This window comes from Bufo bufo, chromosome 2 (genome assembly GCF_905171765.1).
Source record: "Bufo bufo chromosome 2, aBufBuf1.1, whole genome shotgun sequence".
In the NCBI taxonomy this organism is placed as follows: Eukaryota; Metazoa; Chordata; class Amphibia; order Anura; family Bufonidae; genus Bufo; species Bufo bufo.
In genome coordinates, this window is record NC_053390.1 from 351309657 (window position 1) to 351333424 (window position 23768).

At 42.3% G+C, this 23768-nt stretch overlaps 2 protein-coding genes across 4 annotated transcripts in view; one reads left to right on the forward strand and one right to left on the reverse strand.

Annotated features, from left to right (window-relative positions):
• The window catches only part of APBA1 (amyloid beta precursor protein binding family A member 1), a 180111-nt gene extending 166256 nt beyond the window's left edge, over positions 1-13855 (forward strand). For 2 of the 3 annotated variants that reach the window (XR_005776237.1, XR_005776236.1), the window contains exons 12-13: positions 1313-2870; positions 13845-13855. Coding sequence is in view for 1 of the 3 variants with exons in the window: in XM_040417091.1 (XP_040273025.1) it covers positions 1313-1384 (72 nt within the window). In the remaining 2 variants the exon portion in view is untranslated. Of the gene's footprint in view, positions 1-1312; positions 4308-13844 lie in introns of those variants that run through there. The other variant, XM_040417091.1, reaches the window with a different exon arrangement.
• Positions 13856-17589: 3734 nt separating this feature from the next.
• FAM189A2 (family with sequence similarity 189 member A2) overlaps positions 17590-23768 on the reverse strand; it is a 98074-nt gene continuing 91895 nt past the window's right edge. Inside the window, exons 11-12 of the mRNA XM_040417092.1 lie at positions 20015-22256; positions 17590-17885 (exon numbers count right to left, since the gene is read on the reverse strand). Of these exons, the coding sequence (XP_040273026.1) occupies positions 22050-22256 (207 nt within the window). The 3' untranslated portion in view covers positions 17590-17885; positions 20015-22049. The remainder of the gene's footprint in view (positions 17886-20014; positions 22257-23768) is intronic.

Here is a 23768-nt window from a genome sequence, read left to right on the forward strand (position 1 = left end):
ATCCAGTGACGGTGGATGGGGGGGGGTGCATCCAATAGCGGGCTGCGACGGGAACGAGCCTCCCTATCATTGCGGGTGACGCTAGGGAGGCTTGTTCCCGTCACGGCCTGTTATTGGCTGCCCCCCACCCAGTCGCTGGATGATTTTATCCGTGCGTCGGAGAGATGCAGCGGCGGCCGTGCAGGCATCAGAAGCTACGTGGGGAGCGGGGTAAGTATAACCAGTATGAGGGGCCTAGGCATTTTGGAGGGTATCATAGGGGTTGGATAACCCCTTTAAGTGGACCCAAAGAGGATGCAAGATGTCTTCCATTAGAAACAACATTGGCAATATTGGTAAAGAGCAAGTTTAACTAGTTAATGGACTGCCTACCAGGTCCCCAAAACCCACGCCATAGTAAATTTACGGTGCAGACTTGAGCCAATCACTTTGGAAAAGTATAGTGTGAAGAAAAAAATAATAATAATAAAGTCCCCCCATGATCTTTTTTGACCTTTAGGGATAGAGCATAGAAATAAAAAGTAAAAAAAAAAAAAAAAGCCTACACAAAAAACTTCCTTGTGCTAATCATTTTGCTATATTATATGTCCAATTTTAGGTAGACCATGGCGAATGCAAATAAAATAAATCCATTTGGGATAATACTATATATTTAGTAGAAAAATAAACTAAAATACAAAAAAAAATATTTTTACAAATTATTAGCCTAAAAATTCTAATAATAACATAAATGGCTACAGAGTGGAGGTGGCGACACTATACACATGGTGGGTTCACATGTCACTATTTGTTTGAGCACCTGGTTAGTGCCACCCCACCTGCCTTTAATTATTAGGGATTTTTTAGGTCCCGTTCTTCCCCCTATTTTATTGATATACCAATAAAAGTTACATTTTAGCGTATCCCACACCTTCCGTGATTCATATTTATTAGGGACGCTTTACTTTATCACCTATTGATTTCCGTGAATTGTCATAAATCAAGAAACCAGCATTATTCACAAAAAATGTTGCTAGCTCAAGGAATAAAACATTTCCTAGGCGTTAAAGTACAAGTGAAATATGGCTAAACTGTGACTTGTGCTTGGTCAAGTGGTGTAGAAGTGGAGCACAAATTCTTCATGGAGAAACAGCAGCCACTAGTGGTCAACGCTGAGAAATGCAACATAATCCTGACAAGAACATGTTTACGCTGACCAGTCCTTATTGCCTTTTATTAAGTCCTAGTGGCCATGTGACTATTCAGTGAACTATAGGATTAGGGTTCTATCTCTACACTGATGAATTTTGTATATTTTTTTCTATCTCACCAGATACACATGAAGACAATGCCAGCAGCCATGTACCGTCTGCTGACTGCACAGGAGCAACCAGTTTACATCTGATCACCTCTCTGCTACTTCACAACATGCATGGAGGACAGTTCTCCTCACCTGTGGTTGTTTTTCGAGTGCTGCCTTTTTGTCTGCAGAAGCATCTCCAGGAACATTCCTCTTTTTGAATTTTTTTGTCTATTTCCTCAATGCCCATGAAATGAATACTTTACAAAAAGTCATGACTTTGACAGCGACACGTTCCACCAATGACTAAGCTAATCCTTTTTTTTTTTTCACAGTCGGGAAGACACTTTACATTCATAAGGTTCATAAGGAGTCCGTTCTAAAAGGCTACCAAGCTCCTGGTGGTTGGGCTCATTCTACCGTCGTCTCATGCACTTCTAGCTCTAACACTTGAAATTGGCCAATTCTCAATACCATGTGTTACAAACAAGCCCTTATGCATGTGCCACAGTAATAATGTAGCAGGACTGAATCTTAGTTACAACTCGGAAGGCTGTGCATGAAGCTCTGGGTCACATTGAATTTCTAAGTTATACTATGTGTGCTTCTGTGGTGTTCACTGTATCAAAGCACTATTGAAACTCAATGGAGAATCTTGCAATACGAGTAAGTGACAGGTAGCATTCTACAAGTAGCCTGACCTGGATGTTAAATAGTACTATCAATCGATATTTAATATTCCACCTTAAATTATTTAATGTAAGGTATGACGATGTTCAGACCTGGCTCCACTAGCTCACTGTGGCTTATTTGCACAATAAGTGTATGCATGTGGTGGATGAATAACATAGTTATATAGACCATAGCTGGACGTGTGAGCTCCACATAGAGTTGGATGTACTCTATATATAGGGACCATTTCATCTGTATAAAGGCTGCCGTTCTTCTTAATCGTTATTTATAAGGGTACGGCCACACGATGTGGTTTCAAGATGCAGTTTTCGAAGCCAAAACTAGTAGTGTATTCTTAAGAGAGAAGTCGTATCTGTCCTTTATACCCTCTCTCCTGATTTTGGCTTCCAAAACTGCTTTGAGAAACCTGACCATGCTGCCGTACCCTAATAATGAACTCTACACATGGTCGTGTATGAGTTTACATTCCTCCCTGTTTACAAAGTGTTGGGACATCTTGGGAGGGGGGGGGTCCTGTATTGGTGAAGTATTACAGCTCTTTGTTTTGAAAATCCTTGTTCACACATACAGAGCAATAGATTTCTCATGACACAGTGTAACAGATGTCTACACTGAACAGTATCATATACATGATAATGCAGAGCACAGGGACATCAACCGCTCATTGTTTGTGCTGTTAAGCCCTACAATTGCTGCTGATTGAAGGGGTTGTCCTACCCTCCGGATCGGCAGGGGTTGGGACATCCGGTGCCCCTGCTGATCAGCTCTTGAGAAGAAGCTGCGGTGCTAATGCAAGCGCTGTCCTCTTCAGTGGTTGCCTGTCCCTTGTGTAGGTTGTAGCGGCGGTGCAGTAGAACTTCAGCTTCTTCTCCCATTTACTTGAAGGGGACCAACAATTGTAGCCAGCATGCAGGTGACCACTGAAGAGGACACAGCGCTCAGCAGCTTCTTCAAACAGACCTCCGCCGATCTACTATTGATGACCTATCCTGAGAGTAGATCATCAATATCTGACACTGAACAACCCCTTTAACTATCCATTAGAGTGACATGCTCTATTTCAGAAGAGGCGACAGATGTAACAAGTTAGATTCGGGTGGTTCCTTCCATGTGTATGTCCAGATATAGCAAGCAATAATATGTGCAGGCTATCAACGTGATGTTTTCCAATTCAGACTGTAGAGCTGGCCACCATTCAGCCAGGCAGTCATTGCGGATGGCAGTATAATGTGAACATCCCCTTACTTGTTACTAGCTAACTTCATTACACAACCTGATTTACATGTTACTGACGTGCAATATTCTGTGCGTCCAGAGGACACTATTAGGACAAGGTATGGAAAAGGACAAGATTACAGAACAATGACGTGGACCATTTTTTGGCCCACTTTTCTAACTGTTGTTGGTTGCTGTCAGTCGAGAAATATATCACTAAATAGTTGTAATGTTATAATATCATTTTACAGTGAATGAATAAGAAGAGCATATATAATATTTAAAACAAAAGCAAACGTTCGGCTCAACTTAAAGGAAACCATACCGATATAATGCGACTGATATTTATATTGTGATGTTAGATAATTGTGTAGACTGGTATCACAGGGTTTATTCATAAGGTGTGAAGATCCTTTATTATGTTCTTAGAGAGCTGACGCTTCCTTGAGAGCTTTGCTATAAAGAGAATCGGTAATGTATTTATTTATTTATTAAGATATTTTATGTGTTCTAAACTTGTAAGTGTTCCTGGGAATCCAAGAGACCTGGCGCTATCTAGTGACAGGCGTACGAATGTGCAATAGCACTGCTTTAGTAACCACTTGCATTCCCTATGTAATAACAATTCTGGAGCATCTATTCTGTTGGCTCTATGTTGTGTCATTCCTCTATTATTCCTGTGCGGCTTGAGATTAGCAGTTCGGGATGTGTCCCCGCACAGTGTCAAACGGTGCACTGGGTAGCACCCACTTGTACATTTATTCATAAACGTCTAGCAGGAATAATAGGGGAACCGCACAACGTAGGTTCATATGAATAAATGCTCCATACTTGTTATCACATGTGGAATAAAAGTAGTTGCTAAAATAGACATGTCAGGAGAGGTGACAGGTCCTCTTTATACTGAGCAGACTGTCAGTAGAAGGTGGGACAAGCTCACATAAGTATCATCTGTAGCCTCGCTGCTGCCTTTGGTTAAGGAAAATGAACAGGTTCCATAAAAGGGAACCTGTCATCAACTTTATGCTGAGCTCACTCACCGAGGGCAGTATAAATTAGTGACAGAAATGCTGATTTCAGCGGTGTGTCTCTCATGAGCTAAAAGTAAGTGGTTGCCGAGAATCAGTATCATAATCATTGCAGCACAGGCCTGGAAAAGAGTCAAATCTACCTGAGAAGAGTCATGGTTATTCATGATCTTCTCCCCTCTCACCCATCTGCTGATGATTGGCAGTTCTCTCCTAGAGAGAAAGAGAGAAAACTAGGTAGAAGACAGTCAGTCATCAGCAGGTGGACGGGAGAGCAGGAATTCATGAATAACCAGGACTCTTCTCAGGAGGCCGGGACTCTTTTCCAGGCCCAGTCTGCAAGGATTGTGATGCTGGTTCTCGGCAACCACTTACTTTTAACTTATAAATGACAGACCGCTGAAATCAACTCACCTGTCTCTACTTTATGCTGCCGTTAGTATGGGCAGCATAACGTTGATGACAGGTTCCCTTTAAGATTACATACGGAATTTGCAGTTCATAGCTTCTGACAAAAAATGACAGAAATAAATATCTTGACTTAAAGTGGATAGAAAGAGAGGAGGACTTTTTCTTACTGATGATTTTTGATTTGTATTTTGTACTTATTTTGCTGCCGGCTTTTTAGAAACACAATACGACAGCCAGAGGTGTATATAGCAAACATCCACCCAGGACAGAAGGGCCTGGTGCTTATTCTTCCTCCATGCTCCTTTCCCAATTACCAAACACTTATGGGGTCATTTATTAAGACCTGTGTTTTAGATGCCGGTCTTAATAACCCTACGCTGGCGCTTGATGCGCCTAAGTTATGTAGAGGCGCCGGCCTCTATACAGATCCTATACAGGTTCTCGTCACCTAATAGTCATGGAGATAGGACCAATCAGACCTGGGCCCCTGTTTCCAGGGGCCCATAGTAACTTCTATGGCACAATAATATGTCCTTGACTACAGCGAGAAGCTTAAAATTAAGGCCTCATGCACACGAATGTATGTATTTTGCGGTCCGCAAACCATGGATCTGAAAAATACGGATACCGTCCATGTTCCGTCTGCATTTTTTTTGCGGAACAGAATAGGACTTACTAAAGTCAATGGGTCCTTATGCTGTCCACATCCACATGTCCATTCTGCAATATATAGAGCATGTCCTATTCTGATCTTCAAAATGCAGAACATGGACCCATTGGAGTCAACAGGTGCGCAAAAAAATGGCACACATACGGTATCTGTATTTTACGGATGTGCGGCTTGCGTACCACAAAATGCATACAGTTGTGTGTGTGTAGCCTATTGGGAAGAGACAGAGTAGATTTTTTAGATCTAGCGGTTGGTGCAGGATTTTCTTTCAATAAGACCCAGAACAAACCTTTATCACAATGAATCCAGACAGATTAAGAATTCGAAATCCAGATTGGAAATATGCAATGAGGATGGGTTTGTTCTCTGTGCCTAAAAGAACGATCCTAAAATATTTCTTGTACATGATATTTGAAAAAAAACAAAACACAAGAATTGAGCTGTTGTTTAGCATCACATGCTGTTTGGTGGGAAACAATGGCCGCGTGAGACAAGGTAAGGAGGGAGCTATGTAATAAGTCACAATATAAGTGTGAAGCATGGCTCCCAGGGTAGGCAAAAGAATTCCTTGTAGCTATCCTGCTTTCCATTTTGGGGTTCCAGCCTGCCATAATTGTGAGGCGCTATCTACTATATTGCTAGTTTTTATTGTACACATGGCTCATTTTAATGTTTTAGGCTACTTTCACACTGGCGTTTTGGTTTCCGTTTGTGAGATCCGTTCAGGGCTCTCAGAAGCGGTCCAAAACGGATCAGTTTTGCCCTAATGCGTTCTGAATGGAAAAGGATCCGCTCAGAACGTATCAGTTTGCCTCCGTTTAGTCACCATTCCGCTCTGGAGGCGGACACCAAAACGCTGCCTGTAGCCTTTTGGTGTCCGTCTGACGAAACTGAGCTGAACGGATCCACAATGTAAGTCAATGGGGACGGATTCTTTTTCACTGACACAATCTGGCACAATAGAAAACTGATCCGTCCTCCATTCTCCATTGACTTTCAATGGTGTTCAAGACGGATCCGTCCTCCATTGACTTTTAATGGTGTTCAAGACTGATACGTCTTGGTTATGTTAAAGATAATACAAACGGATCCGTTCTGAGCGAATGCATGCGGTTGTATTATCCGTGCGGATCCGTCTGTGCAGGTCCATGACGGATCCGCACCAAACGCGAGTGTGAAAGTAGCCTTAAATTTGTCTGGAGCTTTGTGCAATATCTGATATCTGCTACACATAGAAAATAGGGATGCACCATATTTAGTAATATAACTAAAGCAGAAATCCATTGGTTTTAGTCTAATCTCTGGCATGAAAAATCATAATAGATAAAATGGTCTAGAAGCAAAACTCACCCGAGCTCTTACCTTTTAGCATCAAATATTGATTTCTAAGAGAAATTGCAACCTTTGTGGCAAGAGTGACATCTAATTGCGCACCATACATATTATACCGTCACATAGAAGAGCACAAGTGTCACTGTCTTACCATCCCACAGAGAAGCGCAGTGCTGTACAAATCACCCCTGTCAGTAAAGTTGCAATAGTTACATTTCCATCTCACTCCTGGAACGTTCCGCCGTGAGCCCGTTTTACGACATATGCACTGCTGTCTTACTCACATTTCATAAGCTTCCTAGAAGGCGTTTTTAATGTTTTTTTTCAGACAGTTTTAAGTTTACTTGACCTATGATTGGGTTAAAATGTCTTAGAGATCCTTGAAATTCTCTTTTTTTTAATGTATGATTTCAATTGTTTTCTTATTTGTACAAAATGACAACCGCTGCGTCTACAGACGGTCCTGTACATACCTAGCAGAGTACTTAGAATATGCAGTTACACTATTGTTCTGTAAAGAGGGTGGACTAGAGATTCTTGTAAATCGCTGGGAAAGTATAGTAATGTATTTGTAACCATATTGTTCTTTGTAAACAGCAAACCGAAAAAGAATCAATGTGAGCCGGGAATGTTAATACTGCACATCTACTGAATGTAATTCCTCCGACGGCTTTGTCACAGATCCCCGACCCCTTTTTATCTGTGATGCAGCTGCAACGGTTCCATTGATTCGCCAGCTACTTTGTTGTGGTGTATCTACTCTGCTATATTATCTTTTATTTAACGGAGCGCTTGCTGATGTCTGTAACATTTGCATCAACAACAATAGTAATAATAAAAAAAAAGAAGAGTACAAATAACTGGTCAGATTTACTGGTGTTCTTGTGTATGCGGCTTTCTTTTCTTGTATGGTGACCCTGTGTATTGTGCTTTATATACGGACATACGGCGTAGTAGATTGGCTTATCTTGTCCTACCTTCATACACTGCAAATTCTTCTACACTGACCAATTATTGTCTGAAAAGATGACCAAGTACCTGTTTATTGGCTGATCGGATCTTATGTCAGCAGCACGTTGATCCATGTAAACGGGGTGTGTACTAGCAAGAGTTATGTAAATGAACGACCCCACAAACAATCTGATCGTTAATGCAGCCGTTCATTAAGGTATCTGTGTAAAGGTCCCGACTAGTAACTTCCCCATGTAATAACAATTCTGGAGCATCTAGTCTTATGATTTTATGATGTGCCATTCCTTTATTATTCCTGCTACAATTTAATGATTGAATTACTAGCAGTTTGCAGTGAAGGTCTATATGGGTATCACGAGTTTGGGGGGCTGTCCCTGCATAGTCTGACACTGGCATCACTGATTGAATAGTGGTAGACTGAACAGGTCACACCTCCAACAGGTAACACCCATCTGGACCTAAACTGCTAGTAAGGGCTCATGCATGTGAACGTCTTGTGCGGCCCATGCCCGTGTAGTGGTCCGCAAACAGCGGGTCCACAATAGACGGACACCGGACGCATGTGCTCCGTATCACAGGTGCAATCCTCAAGATACAGAGCGGCGTGGAGCAGAAGCACCATGGAGCTCTTCCATGGTATTTCAGTCTGTGTCTCCACACTGCAAAAAAGATGAACATGTGCAGACTGAATCTTGTGGATCGCAGACTCATTCAAATGAATGGGTCCGCATCCACAAACAGCGGGCACACGGCTGGTGTCCATGCATTGCGAACCATAATTTGCAGCACGGGGCACACGCATTCGTGTGCATGAGCCCTAAGGCTGAGTTCACATCACCGTTTAGCTTTCTGTTCTTCTGATCCGTCAGAGAAAGAAAGGTATAAATAATTAAAAAAAACAGATCCTTTATTTTAAGCATCAGTTGTACTTAGCATCAGTATGCACTAAGAATAACTGATCTGTCTTTTTCTGATCATCAGGTATGATCAGTTTGCATCAGTTCCGTCAGAGATCAGTTATTTTTGATGGGAGAAAAAGTACTGCATGCAAGACGCAAACTGATGCTCAAAATAACTGTTTCTTTTTTTTTTTTTTTATCTTTCTTTCACACTAGCGGCAGGCTGTTTCGGCGGGGAAACAGTCTGCGGGATCCGTGCTGCCGCTAGTGCACGGTGCTGCCAGAAGTCTGCTCCGGACCCATTCACTATGTTGTGGAAATTTTATTAGGATGTGTATTTAATATATTGTGTATTGTCATCATGTCTCTCAGTGTCAGGGTAAACCATTGGAGTAGATATCTTCCCGTGTATGTCCTGTCACAGCTGCTGGGCGCAGAGGTCTCGGTCGGCGAATCGTCCATGTGCTATGCACTGGGCTCTGGGCCGAGGGAGACTGATATGTTCAGCAGAGCAGTGTTTTGTTGGCTGATGTATGGACACCGGCTAGGGCCCCCATGCAAGACGCGGATTTATTGGCTTGGTGTGGATGCATTTGTTAAGAGAACAATATAACGAAAGGAACGTGCGTTTGTTGTCTCTAGTGCGCCTGATCAATGCCAGATAAAATTACTATGATCCTCATGCATGTTTATTTACAGGACAACGTCATTATCTCCAGCGGCTGATCAGGCGCACTAGAGACAACAAACGCACGTTCCTTTCGTTATATTGTTCTCTTAACAAATGCATCCACACCAAGCCAATAAATCCGCGTCTTGCGCTGGGGCCCTAGCCGGTGTCCATACATCAGCCAACAAAACACTGCTCTGCTGAACACATCAGTCTCCCTCGGCCCACAGCCCAGTGCTTAGCACATGGACCATTCGCCGACGGAGACCACTGTGCCCAGCAGCTGTGACAGGACATACACGGGAAGATATCTACTCCAATGGTTTACCCTGACACCGAGAGACATGATGACAATACACAATATATTAAATACACATCCTAATAAAATTTCCACAACAGTCCCTCCTCTTTGTCATATGCTCCCCAGTGTCTCTCGACTAATCTCAATCTTCTTCTTTGAAAAAAACTGTCTTGTCTACGAAAAGTCCTGAATCCATAAAACAAAACAGATGATGGAAAACAGAAAGTCAATCTTGACACGTAGCTTAAAACCAATCTTGACTCTGAGATTCTTTTCTTCGAGAGCTGACTCAGGAGGTGATGTTTCGCGCTGGTCGCCGGCTGGTTTGGAATCCTCTGCATCTGGTCCTTGGTCTTCAGGGTATCTTGTCTGTTCGGGATTAGACATCAGCCGCTCGCATCAAAGTTTGTGTAAGGAAAAAGGTGAATCCCTTCTCTCAGCCCCAGTCAGAGAGAGACACACGTGTTACCATCTTGATAGAAAATTCTGAGCAACTCCTTCCGCCCTGCTCAGTCTGCTCACCTTTATTTACTAACAAAAGGTGTAAAAGGGGCTGGCCCAAGACAAGGACACAGGAAGTGACAACATGCAGGAAGTGATGTCAAAGGACAGGGCGGGGCAATCAATGTGGCTGGACAGACAATGCACACGCCCCATCCCTGTATAAGGAAGGATGAGTCATGTCCATTGTCTGATCAGCCAGGTGGCCGCCCACGCCCCATCACTGTCAGCATGGACCTCATTCAATACTGCTCAAAGGTGATCAGTATCTAATAAAGATCATTCTACTGGTTCCCATAGGTTTGAAATGATCTGCGAGACATTGCTACGGCTATTGTCAGTATACGGTACTAGTATACCGACAAGGCAGATATGCATGTCTTAAAAGCAGATATGTCTCCAAGCCCATGGGAAGGTTTTCATACTGACGGTTTTGCCACTGGTCCCGATTCAGCCAAAGTACCCTCTGCTAGAGCGTTCCTTGGCTAAATCAGACACAGGGAGACAGATGCCAATTTATAAAAACACACACACATCCTAAAGTAAAATGTCCGCCTAATAAAATTTCCACAACAACTATAATGGGGCGGGCTGGAGGTCCGTCCGCAGCACGGTAAACATGCCGCGAGGTGGGCGGAATAAAACTACGTCATGTCTTATGTGCGGTCAATCAGGTGCAGTCATCACAAGTACCAGGTCTATCTCAGAAATCTATTTTCCCATTCACTTGAGATGTTGCGGTTCCTGACTGCATCACGACCGCACCTCGTAGCCATACCCATAATGTTGCTTGATATATAAAGTGGTTCATGTATGTTTGTTGCATCGCAAGACGCCTTTATCTAACTTTACATTCCCTATTGTTTGGCTTACTTTGTGCCAAAATGTTGCACCTTATTTTTGCAATACAATGTCAAGTCATGATCCTTGTGCACGAGGTAGAAAAGATTTCTAAATTCTGAATAAATGTGTTCCACGGCACGTGCACTAGAATTCTAGATCAGCCAGATTTCTGGCACTTTTTTTCTATATCTCTCAGCCTCTAAAAACATTAGGTTTTAGGTGAAATGCCACTTAACTACTGCTGTGGTCCTAGCTGTGCTATATGTAGTGTGAGCAGGTGCCAAGAATAGGACCTTGGAGACCTAAAGTAACTGGCTGCATGACTAGCATTTCCAGACTGTTGAAGATCTGCATTACAATCATGCAGACCGGTGATTTTCACCTTTAAAAAATGTAGGTTGGTTATACAGTATGTAGCACATGGTGCATTGATTGGTGGGAGAAAAGAACAGTGTCTTCCTCATTTCCTGTAATTGCTCAGTAGACAGAAGATGGCATGCAGCGGTTTACATCACCCACAGGGAAGGAAGGTGGATTAAGCCAAGCTGTAATGCATCAGAAGATAAGCTCTAATGGACAGTTAATGGATGGATAAGTTACGTATTCATCTAGGCTGCTGATCGGTTGGATCAGAGATTGTAACAAAACCTGTAACCTACGAGGACATGTTCACACGGCTTATTTTCTATGCATGTATTCAGCTTTCTATTGATTTTTCTGCTGAGGATTTGATATTCGTTTTGCTGAGGAATCGCAGCAGGTTATCCCCTATGAATATGAATATGACTATGGTGCATACTGACCCACAGCAGTTCAAACTTCAAATAGGATGGAAAAACATTCATACTTTGGATCCATCGGTCATTGGTTTCCATCGCAGTCTACACGTCTCAACACTCTATAAAAAGGTGTCCAGGTGTAAAACTGTCAAAGTACGTGTATGCCAAAGGACACACGTGTGTTATATATCTGCTAAATAGAGGCCTACTGCTAAAATACAGTATAGGCCTTAATCGTTCTGTGTGGTATGCAGACAGGAAAATGTGGTGTGAATGGACCTGTAATACTAAAAGTCACTGCATGCATAAACTTAAGCAAAAACTGTCTGGAATGAAGGTTCCTGATCCTGTGGGTTCTTTTCCTCTACTGGGTTACAGGTAACGCTCAACATTTTGGTGGCTGGCGAAGAAAGATTTACCTTATTACACAGAATGCAGGGTACAGACTGTCAATGTCTTCACTGGATTAAGTATCCCTTTCTAAAGACCTGCTCAAGTTGTTCTTTTCAACAGCGTCTGGGTTGTAGATATAGGCTAGGTCTACACGACGACATTTGTCGCGCAACATTTTGTTGCACCAATGTCGCGCAACAATTTTTATAATGGCAGTCTATGGTGTCGCCCTGCAACATGCAACATGCTGCGACTGCGACGCAACAGTCGCAGAAAATCCAACGAGATGGATTTTTCTGTGACTGTTGCGTCGCAGTCGCAACATGTTGCATGTTGCAGTGCGACACCATAGACTGCCATTATAAAAATTGTTGCGCGACATTAGTGCAACAAAATGTTGCGCGACAAATGTTGCGCCTTATTTGTCGCGCGACAAATGTCGTCGTGTAGACCTAGCCATAGAGGGTGTGAAGTTAGAACCTGGGTTCCTGAGGGGCCCTAAAAACCTCTTTGCCACATAGGAGGACCCCTTCCTCAACATTTTATAAATATTTCATGCTGGGTAGGGTCTTGGATTCCAAAAGCTTCAAGTTACACTCCTGACTACTTGTCTTTGGCAGTTTTCTGAGCACATGCATGATGTTATTAGACATAACAGTTTAAGGCTACTTTCACACTAGCGTTAAAGTTTTCCCTGTGTTGAGTTCCGTCATAGGGGCTCAATACCGGGAAAAAAAACGCATCAGTTTTGTCCTAATGCATTCTGAATGGAAAGCAATCCGTTCAGTATGCATCAGGATGTCTTCCGTTCTGTCCCTTTTACGGTATTTGGACGGAGAAAATACAGCAGCATGCTCCGGCCAAAATTCCGGAACACTTGCCGGATCCGGCATTAATTTCCATTGAAATGTATTAATGCCGGATCCGGTACCAAGTGTTCAGGAAATTGCCGCATTGAGGACATAGACAGACCTTTAAAAATGTGAAAAAAATAAATACTGGATCGGTTTTTCCGGATGACACTGGAGAGACGGATCCGGTATTTCAATGCATTTGAAAACAAATGATATCCTTTTACATATGGATTTCCTGATCCGGCAGGCAGTTCTGGCATCGGAACGGCTTGCCGGATTCTTCTAACGCTAGTGTGAAAGTACCCTAAGAGCAGTTTCACACAAGGGTGTGCAGTCTGGAAAATACAGTCTGTGTGATAGCCGCATTTCCCGGACCAAGCTGAACTTCATGCATCATACTGATCTATAACGCTGTGAGTTCCAGCCCAAACACAGGTCTATAGTCAAGTACTTACCACAACATGTGAGTATGGAACGGCAGACCCACAGTCGGGCTGGGCATCACAGTATTGTAGATCACTGTTGCAGCGGGTTCAATTCAGCAGAGCAGCAGTCGGGCTGGGAATTCCAGCCGTCACTTCTATTTGCATCAGTCTTGCAATTTCTCAACTATAAAAAAAAAGTAACTTTTACAGGAAAGAATAATGCAAGCTTTTGTCTTTTTCAAAATTATTATTACATTACAAATGGGTGAGGGATTGTGGTTTATGCAATCTGCTGCTAAAGTACTGTGATTAGAACCTACATTAATGAAGCAGTCTTTTATTGAATTCTCAATACTGCTTTCATCATTAGACAGAAAAGTGCTAAAAACATTTAACCTAAAAAGGATATCCTGCGAAAAGTATATATAAAATATCTACATCACTATTTTTGCCAGTTTGAAATGTGGCACAGTGCATCTATGCCATCTAGTGGTAAAGTGCATACAATCAGTATCAGTAAGCAATCAATAGCCCGCATCATCTGTTTCTTAGAAATACTAACCTTTCTGGGAAACTGAGGTTATTACAGTCAATCAACCATTTATTGAAGGTGTCTGATCATTAAGGTCCCCAACATAGGCCTGAAGAGCACTCTCCATTGTAGTGAATGGGAGTTAGATAGCCACATTAGTTTGGTGGGGTTCTTAGTGTTTGGATCCTAATTAATTCATCTTTAGTAACATGTCCTGGGTATTCAGTGACTTCATGTAAATCAGAAGGAAAATGTTGCTTGCATTTTCCACTGAAGCTCTGTTTTTTCAAGCTAAATGCACCAGAATTCTAATTCACGCAGCAAAATTCACAAGTTGTTTGATAAATTCAGCACAAAAATCTTTAAAACTTTTGTCAAGAAATATACTCTAGTTTTTCTACACCACCCACCCACTGGAGTGATTTTGCACCTTTTTTTTAAAAAAAAAGTCTGTGTTCATTTGTGTTTTTTTGTCTTTCTTGGCTTCTTTGCAAAAACGCACCTTCCCTAGAAGAAAAACACCAGGAAGAAAATGTTACCTTTGATTTTTACCTACGTAGAAAGTGGAAAAGATGGTTTGCGAAGGGATAGGATCTGGCTGCATGAGTATATAGTACGGTCACTTTACAAGTCATGCCTATTATGAAATCAAAATCATTACATTAAAATAAAAAATGTCTGCCTGTTAATATGTAAAAGCTCATCAATTAGTCTTCGTACATTGAAAATAAAGTTGTCAATGGAAGGTTTATGTCGCCTTCAGACGACTAGTTAATGAAAAAGTACCGTATATACAGTACATAGCAATGCTCAGTTCCATTATAAAATTTCAAGTGGAACAGATTCTTCACCGTTTATAAAGCATAACTGGCCTTATGTATAATGTAAAATGGTCTCGTCCTAGGGAACAGTAAAGGGGTTTTCTGAGTGTTTAATATTGATGACCTAGTAGTGTATCCTCAGGATATGTCATCAGTAGCTGATCGGTGCGGTCCAACTCCTGGTACCCTCGCCAATCAGCTATTTGAGGAGGCTGCAGTGCTCACTGGAGCTAACCATCTTAGTTTTGTCCATTGGATAGACGCTGTGCTTGGTATTGCAGCTCAGCCACATTCACTTAAGGTCATGTGACCAATGAACGTGGCCATCAATGGCCTAGACCAGGCATGCTCAACCTGCGGCACTCCAGCATGCTCCATTTATTTCTATGAGAGTTCTGAGCAGAGCAAGTATGAATGCTGGGAGTTGTAGTTTCACAACAGCTGGAGTGCCACAGGTTAAGCTTTGAGGGGGCCATGGCGCGCACTGGAGTGCTGTTGCCTTGTCAAGCAGCTGACTGGTGGATGTGCCAGAAGTTGGACCCACACCTACTCAGATATTGATGACTTATCCCGAGGTAGTATAAAACAGTGGGGGGAAAAGTTTAAACATCTGGTACAAGGGATTCAAAATAAAAGGTTTGAAGAAAGGTGATGTCCACCAGAGTAAAATTCTTGAACTTCATTGTATAAAAATTCCATCTCCACAATATTAAGGGCATACAGTTACAGCCAACGTGTTTCGATCACACATCTTACTTATGGAATTTTTATACAATAATGTCCAAGAATCTTACTCTAGTGCTGGACATGACTTTTCTTCACGGACTGGAACGGGTCCTTGCACAGAGACTTATCTTCCAAGTGCTGGAATTAGTTTTGTTACATTTTTAATATAAATACCTGCAGCTGCTTATCTTATGCTGCTTCAGATGTAAGGAGAATATGAAAGATCTAAATGCTCTCACAATAACGCTTAGGCTACTTTCACACTAGCGTTCGGGTGTCCGCTTGTGAGTTCCGTTTGAAGGGGCTCACAAGCGGCCCTGAACGCATCCGTACTGCCCTAATGCATTCTGAGTGGACGCGGATCCGCTCAGAATGCATCAGTCTGGCAGCGTTCAGCCTCCGCTCAGCAGGCGGACACCTGAACGCTGCTTGCAGCGTTCGGGTGTCTGTCTGGCCGTGCGGAGGCAAGCGGATCCGTCCAGACTTACAATGTAAGTCAATGGGGACGGATCCGTTTGAAGATGACACAATATGGCTCAATCTTCAAACGGATCCGTCCCCCATTGACTTTCAATGTAAAGTCTGGACGGATCCGTTCAGGCTACTTTCAGAATTAGAATTTTTTTTAAACTATAATGCAGACGGATCCGTTCTGAACGGATCCAAACGTCTGCATTATAGGAGCGGATCCGTCTGAGCAGACATCAGACGGACCCGCTCTGAACGCTAGTGTGAAAGTAGCCTAAACAAGTCATCGTCCAATACTATTACTGAGTAGAGCTGCTGAAAAGTATCACCTTGTAGTAACTATACTTAGGCAGGTATTGGCTCTCCTTAAGAGCCCATTCAGACTGCCGTAGTGCTTTGCAGATCCACAAAACACGGATACTGGCCGTGTGCGTTCCGCAATTTGCGGACCGCACATGGTTGCAAACATAATAGAAAATGCCTATTCTTGTCCGCCATTGCGGACAAGAATAGGACATATTCTATCTTTTCTGCGAAGCGGAATCACGGATGCAGAAAGCACACTGTGTGCTGTCCACATCTTTTGCGGCCCCATTGAAATGAATGGGTCCGCACCCATTCCGCTAAATTGCGGAATTGATGTGGACTCATTCATACGGCCTTCTGAATTAGCCCTAAAGGGGTTGTCTCACTTCAGACGATGGGGACATATCGCTAGGATATGCCCCCAATGTCTGAAAGGTGCAGGTCTCCACACTTATCTTTAGAAAGGAGCCTTCAAAGTGAAGGAGGGTGCACCATGCATGTGTGGCCGCCCTCCACTCGTTCCTTTGGGAGCGGTGGTTCGTCTATTTCCATCAGCCCCGTAGAAGTGAATGGAGCGGTGGCTGCGCTTGAGTAGTGCGCTTCCAATGCATTCCAATAGGACTGCCGAAAAATAGCTGAGCGCGTTGTTTGGCTATTTTCAGTGCTCCCATAGGAATGAATGGAGGGCTGCGCCCTCCTTCACTTTGCGGGTTCCGTTGTAAAGATAGGTGCGAGTCCCACCTCTGGGACCTGCACCTATCAGACATTGGGGGCATATCCTAGCGATATGCCTCCAATGTCTGAGGTGTAACAACCCCTTTAAGGAAACCACAACCCCCCCCCAAGCTGTGTTCAAGGTATCTTACTTACCCAGGCAGAATCCTACTCCATACTGATGAGGGGCAATCAGCCTGAAATGAATATGAGGTTTTATTCTGTTGGGTGCTGCTTCTGTACGTGCCTTGGAGGCGATGCTTTACTATGTAGTCCTCTGTGAAATCGGCTAATTCAGTGACAGCTGTAGTGGTTTCCTGATTGGATGTTTCAGCTGTCATTCAAAGCAGAGGGGAGGGGCTGTGAAGCAGCTTGATGCAGAAATAAAAACTCAGCAAAAGGCATGTTTGTCCTGCTCTCCCTTGTCAGTACATACTGCTGTTGGCAGTTTTGCATGGTCAAATATGCTAAATAATGGTGACAAACTCCCTTTAATAAATAAGCAAATCTTGTGCAAACATTTTTATTCAAACAATCCCACTTTTGACACCAAATATAGTAGTTTCAAGAACAGCATGAGTAAAAAGGTCAACACAATAGCTAGGTAAATAATGACTTTACTTAAAGGGAGGCTGTCAGCCTGAGTTAGCATATAAAACCAAGCATAGTGCCTGGTGGGGCTTACACAGAGTACTAAAACTGCACCTTTATCATTATAATCAGTAATTGCTTTCACCAGAAAAACAACTTTAGTCAAATATACAAATTAACTGTTTGGTGCACCCTAATTCTACCGCTGTATATGAGAAGCCCCTCCTACACCTGTTTGATTGACAGGGCGGGTGTCTGAATACTGCTCCGGACTGGCCTTGTAACCTCACACCATTGCTGAACGGTCCAGTTCTTTTATCCTGGACAGGAAGCAGAAGATCTACAGCAGAGAAGCTCTGCTGTGAAGTTCAAGGAGAGTAAAGCTGGGTTCGCACTTGCGTTAGGATATTCCGTTATAGGTTCCATTTATAACAGATTATAACGGAATGCAAAATCAGAAGCCTTTAAGAGCAGGGTGGATAAAAATCTATGATTTTTTTATATAAAATGTTTTTTGAGGAAAATATATTACCATCCAAAGGTTATTCCATCATGAAATAAAGATTCGTTTTTAATTATGTAGAATAAGGCTGTACGTAGACTCCCATATTGTTGAATGGATTAGGCAGTGGCTGAGGGACAGACAACAGAGGGTTGTAGTCAATGGAGTATATTCAGACCATGGTCTTGTTACCAGTGGGGTACCTCAGGGATCTGTTCTGGGACCCATTAAAGGGCTTCTGTCACCCCACTAAACTAATTATTTTTTTTCGGCGCAGGCGCTCTGAGAGAAGGAAGCTCGCCTCCTCAGCACTCCCTCAGTGCGCCTGCGCTGATGACGTCTTCTCTTTCGGTGACGTCATCGGCGCAGGCGTACTGAGGGAGTGCTGAGGAGGCGAGCTTCCTTCTCTCAGAGCGCCTGCGCCGAATCAAGACAGGCGCGCGATTTTTGAAATGCAGACAGTACCAGCCGGAGGAGAAGATCGCGGCTGGCCCTGTCAATCAACAGGAGGAGGGGGCGGTTTTTTGCGGCTGCTACCAGCAAGTAGACGCCCTACTTGCTGGTAGACAGGTAATTAGCATATTATAAAACCTACGTTTTTTGCCTTATCTACAGAACGAAAATGATTAATAACATAATGTATAGATATATCACAGTATAGGGATTATAAGTACCCCAAAAAAAAAAAAAATGAGTTTAGTGGGGTGACAGAAGCCCTTTAATATCTTTATCAGCGAAATTGCAGAAGGCCTCGATGGTAAGGTGTGTCTTTTTTCTGATGACACAAAGATTTGTAACAGGGTTGATGTTCCTGGAGGGATACACCAAATGGAAAAGGATTTAGGAAAACTAGAGGAATGGTCAAAAATCTGGCAACTAAAATGTAATGTTGATAAATGCAAAATAATGCACCTGGGGCGTAAAAACCTAAGAGCAGAATATACAATCAGTGATACAGTCCTAACCTCAGTATCTGAGGAAAGGGATTTAGGGGTCATTATTTCAGAAGACTTAAAGGTAGGCAGACCATGTCACAGAGCAGCAGGAAATGCTAGCAGAATGCTTGGGTGTATAGGGAGAGGAATTACCAGTAGAAAGAGGGAGGTGCTTATGCCGCTCTACAGAGCACTAGTGAGACCTCATTTGGAGTATTGTGCTCAGTACTGGAGACCATATCTCCAGAAGGATATTGATACTTTGGATAGAGTTCAGAGAAGAGCTACTAAACTGGTACATGGATTGCAGGATACAACTTACCAGGAAAGATTAAAGGACTTTAACATGTATAGCTTGGAAGAAAGACGAGACAGAGGGGATATGATAGAAACTTTTAAATACATAAAGGGAATCAACAAGGTAAAAGAGGAGAGAATATTTAAAAGTAGAAAAACTGCTACAAGAGGACATAGTTTTAAATTAGAGGGGCAAAGGTTTAAAAGTGATATCAGGAAGTATTACTTTACTGAGAGAGTAGTGGATGCATAGAATAGCCTTCCTGCAGAAGTGGTAGCTGCAAATACAGTGGAGGAGTTTAAGCATGCATGGGATAGGCATACGGCCATCCTTCATATAAGATAGGGCCAAGAGCTATTCATAGTATTCAGTATATTGGGCAGACTAGATGGGCCAAATGGTTCTTATCTGCCGACACATTCTATGTTTCTATATGTGTAATTTTTTTGGTAAATAAATTCCATTAATCCATTCACAATGTCATGCTCTTCCAGAGGTTTATGTAAGATTATTGGGCAGTTTCTCTGCCTATAAGATATTATCACAGATGCTTGGTTTACTTTTGCAGTTCTCAAAACTGAATTTGACTCCGCAGAGATCACATGCCTCTTCTTCACAGCAAAAATGTTAGAACATGAACAGAGTTGAGAAAAATACCTTAATCCTAACTTCTACAAACCTATGAATGCAGAATCAACCTAATCAAACTAATATAAAAAGTTGTTATAATATGCAAGTAGACGAAGATTTTTAGAATAAGTTATACCAGCAAGAATTAGTCTATGTAGAAAACTATGATTTAAATCAAGCCTTACTGACTAGTGATTTAAATCATTTTGATTTAAATAAAATCCACCCTGTTTAAGAGGCCTTGCGTTTTGATCCGTCATAATTAAAGTCTATGGGAAAGGATAGCGGATCCGCCTGTTTTCCATTATGCAGGCCAACAGAACTTTGTTTTCCGTCCTGCATAATGGAAACCAGACAGATCTGTTATGCTTGCCCATAGACTTCTATTATGAGAGATCAAAACGGAATGCCTCTTAAATGCTTCCGTTCTGCATTCCGTCTGTTAATAGTGTTATATTCCGTTATAAACGGAACCTATAACGGAACACTGTAATGCAAGTGTGAACAAGGTCTAACATGGTCTCAAGAAGTGTTTAGATGAGCTTGCGTCCCCTAGTTTCTTCAACATAAAAAAGCTATGGACACCTTTTGTGGACATTTTTTATTATTTGATTCGATTTATCTTGGGTTAAAATTATTTTTCCATTATGGTATTTATTCATAATTTTCAACAGGTTGTCTTCTACAGCCTTCAAATTTCATGGACTCCACAGACTGTTCTTTATGCTGTTTGGTGGCAAGCAGAACAGTCTGCATAGAAAGTAAAACCTAAAGGTTGTAGGAGACAATCTGTTGAAACCTTTTAACAAAGACCAATAGGAAAAATAGTTTTTACCCAAGATAAGTAGAATAGAAAATTGGCCTCATAGCCTTTAACTATCTTAAACAGGTCATCAATATAAGATTGATGGGCCTCTGACACCATGCACACCCACTGATCAGCTGAACCCATACTAATCTGATGCTGATGACCTATCCAAAAAAATAGGTCATCAATTTCGAAAAGGTGGAGAACCCCTCTAAAGATCTCTATATTTTCCTATGCATTATCAGTCCCCAATATGCTACTATACAATCTTGTATGCATCCTTGAAGAGTAAGTAAGGATTAGTCATGAGTTTCTGCTAACCCCCATAAATTGTTGCTTCATGTTTGACCGTAGACAGAGTATTAAAAACATGAAACTGAAGTCTTAATTTCAGCATCCCTTTCACGGTGGTGGTCCCAGCCATCCAACAGTGCAGGGAACTGCAGTACAGTCCTTTTCACTTGAATGCAGCTCTGCTGCAGTTTCCTGCACATTGGGTGGCTGGGATCACCACTACCCCGGGATAAACCCCATTGAATGGGGTGCAATGCTAAACCAAGAATACAGCACCTTTATTCTGAGGATTGGTGGGGGTAAATGAGGTTGGACCCCCATCAATTATATAGTGATGGCATATACTACCAATATGCCATCTATTTATAGGATGATGTGCTAATACTAGCAAGGTGGCAATCTGCATTCCAATGTGTTGTATACAAGTCTGTATCCAAAACCAGCACCATGTTTAGACAAAGTATGATTTGAAGACTTGTCACATAATATAGTAAACAGCAAACATGCAAGTTATACATGAAGACCACACAAACAGTTCTCAGTCAATGGTGTGAAGCATGGGAAAATCATGGCACACTCTTCCTTCTTTGGATTATTGAATGACCATAGAAGTGTAGTCAAAATGAAGGCAGACTAATGTATAGAGTGTATACAAAATATGCTTCTTTTACATTGTTTTTTAATCATACATGTCTTCCAATTGGGTTTCCTACTCAGCATCATACATATGAGCCATTTTTTTATGTGCATAGTTGAGACATAAGGCAGCAATCTGCAGAGAAGATACACTAGAAGTTCATTTACTTTATTACAATGCCACATATATAGTGTCACCATATCTTGGCATTGAATACCCCTGAGGTGCCTGTAAATTATACATAATATATATAATTTTTTACATTACCAGGCTTCAGGACAGTTTATAATTGAATAGTCCACACTTGAGCATGCTCTACAAACAACAAAATATTCCTGAACCATAATGTGCTCATGAATCTTTGGTTATGGCCAAAAAATAAACACATTAATTTTAAGATTAACTATTCGGCAAGAGTTATGTATGAGGGCTGCATAATTGGCAAGTTCAAGGAATAGTTGCATGCCCTTATCTCTGGAGGCAACAGGACATCCCTTGTTCATCCAATGGGTTATTTCTGTGTCACAGTATGGTTTCACGCACAACTCCAATGAGACTGTGAGGTCTTTCTCTGGCAGTCCTTTGGCATCTCATACTATTGTCTCTCTGGGTCTGCGTAGTGCAAAAAGTGCTTAAGTCCCCGCAGCTATCCAAATGTAGAACACCAGGCTGCCTTCTGCTTGGCTGTCTTTGGGTTGCTGTCACGGTCTGTTGGCTTGGCCCCATCACCTTCACAATTGTGGAAAAGGATAAAATATAATTATAGATAAAATATTGGAAAACCATTATTCTGAATATGCATTATAATGAGATATATATATATATATATATATATATATATATATATAAAGCGGATGGATTTACCGGTGTCAAAACACTGTACAGAAATGGGACATGGTGAACGAGACATAAAATGGATACTCGTTGACCATGTCCCATTATCACGAAGAGGTGGGAATAGAGGCCTACTGCTAAAAAAAGAGATATTCTTTGGATCATGAAATTAAATACCTTAAAACCAATGGGATTGAATGTTGAGTTCAGACCTTGGATATGTACTTAGATGGCGTTTTATCTGGTTGTGACCCAAGTCCTGCTTTGTCGACCTGCTAGTTATATGTGGGGTGCTATGAAATAATATATTGTTTCTAATGTTTTACCAGATTTTTTTTACTTGCAGAATATGTAAAGCTGAACGTTCGGTGTACATGGAGAAGGGATTGGGATCCTCGCCACACATGAGGATGCTGGACAATCATGAACACATATATGAGGAGATATGGTTAAGGGAATAGATCACTAATATGAGGCCACTATCTTCTTTTGTCTGTTCTCTTGTCTCATCTGGAGCTCTTGGATTTAGCTTTGGGTGCAAATTGCACCTTAGTTTTGACAAGGGTGAGCTGCAGACAATTACTAGATTAACAAATGGGATGTTGATCGGATGTGCTGGAGCCCCTTGAAACGGGAGCCCGATGCACGTCCAGGAAACCCCTGGATGATAGTGTGTGATGAGACCACCCAGCATTTGCTCCGAATTTGGATCGCTGCTTGTGGGGGTAGATCCTCCCTGCCATTATGTTTTTACTTTACTGTATTGGGGGATGGGCGGGCAGGGCCAGATCCTGTACTTGGGGACAAGTGCAGTGTGGCCGGTGCTACCCACGGACACAACTGGTGGCATTTAGCGATCTCAGCAGTTGTTGATGACCCCATAGGTATATCAATTAAGTCTGAAACTTACGTTTGTCAATTAATGATAAATCTAATTGAGATTTTTTTCTCCACTATCCGGAACTGCAGATGTGATATTTATTTTGGGAAGATTGAAGCCATCACAGAGAAAATAGAGAGATACAGAAACAAAAGTTCGGTCTATAGAATGCAGGACCTGAGTCACGTGATGGTTGCGGTAGCAACCTGTACTAACAGGTCACATGTGACTTCAAGACTCTGATCACCTGACCTCTGACTCTCCGATCAGCTGACCCGCTGGTTATAGAAGACTGCCGTTACTAGGAGAAGTGCGGAAATAGAAGCCGCGCAGGCGCAGTTGTTCCTGCACCACGCCAGACCCTCGTGTGTCGCTTGGATCCTGATCAGGTCACGAACATTCAGCTATTCAGCAGTGACGTCACGACTAGTATCAATTAGCCTGGGCGGGGCTAAGCTTCATTCAAGTGGACGGAGCTTAGCCGCGCCCAGGCCAGTTGATACTAGTCGTGACGTCACTGTGCCTGC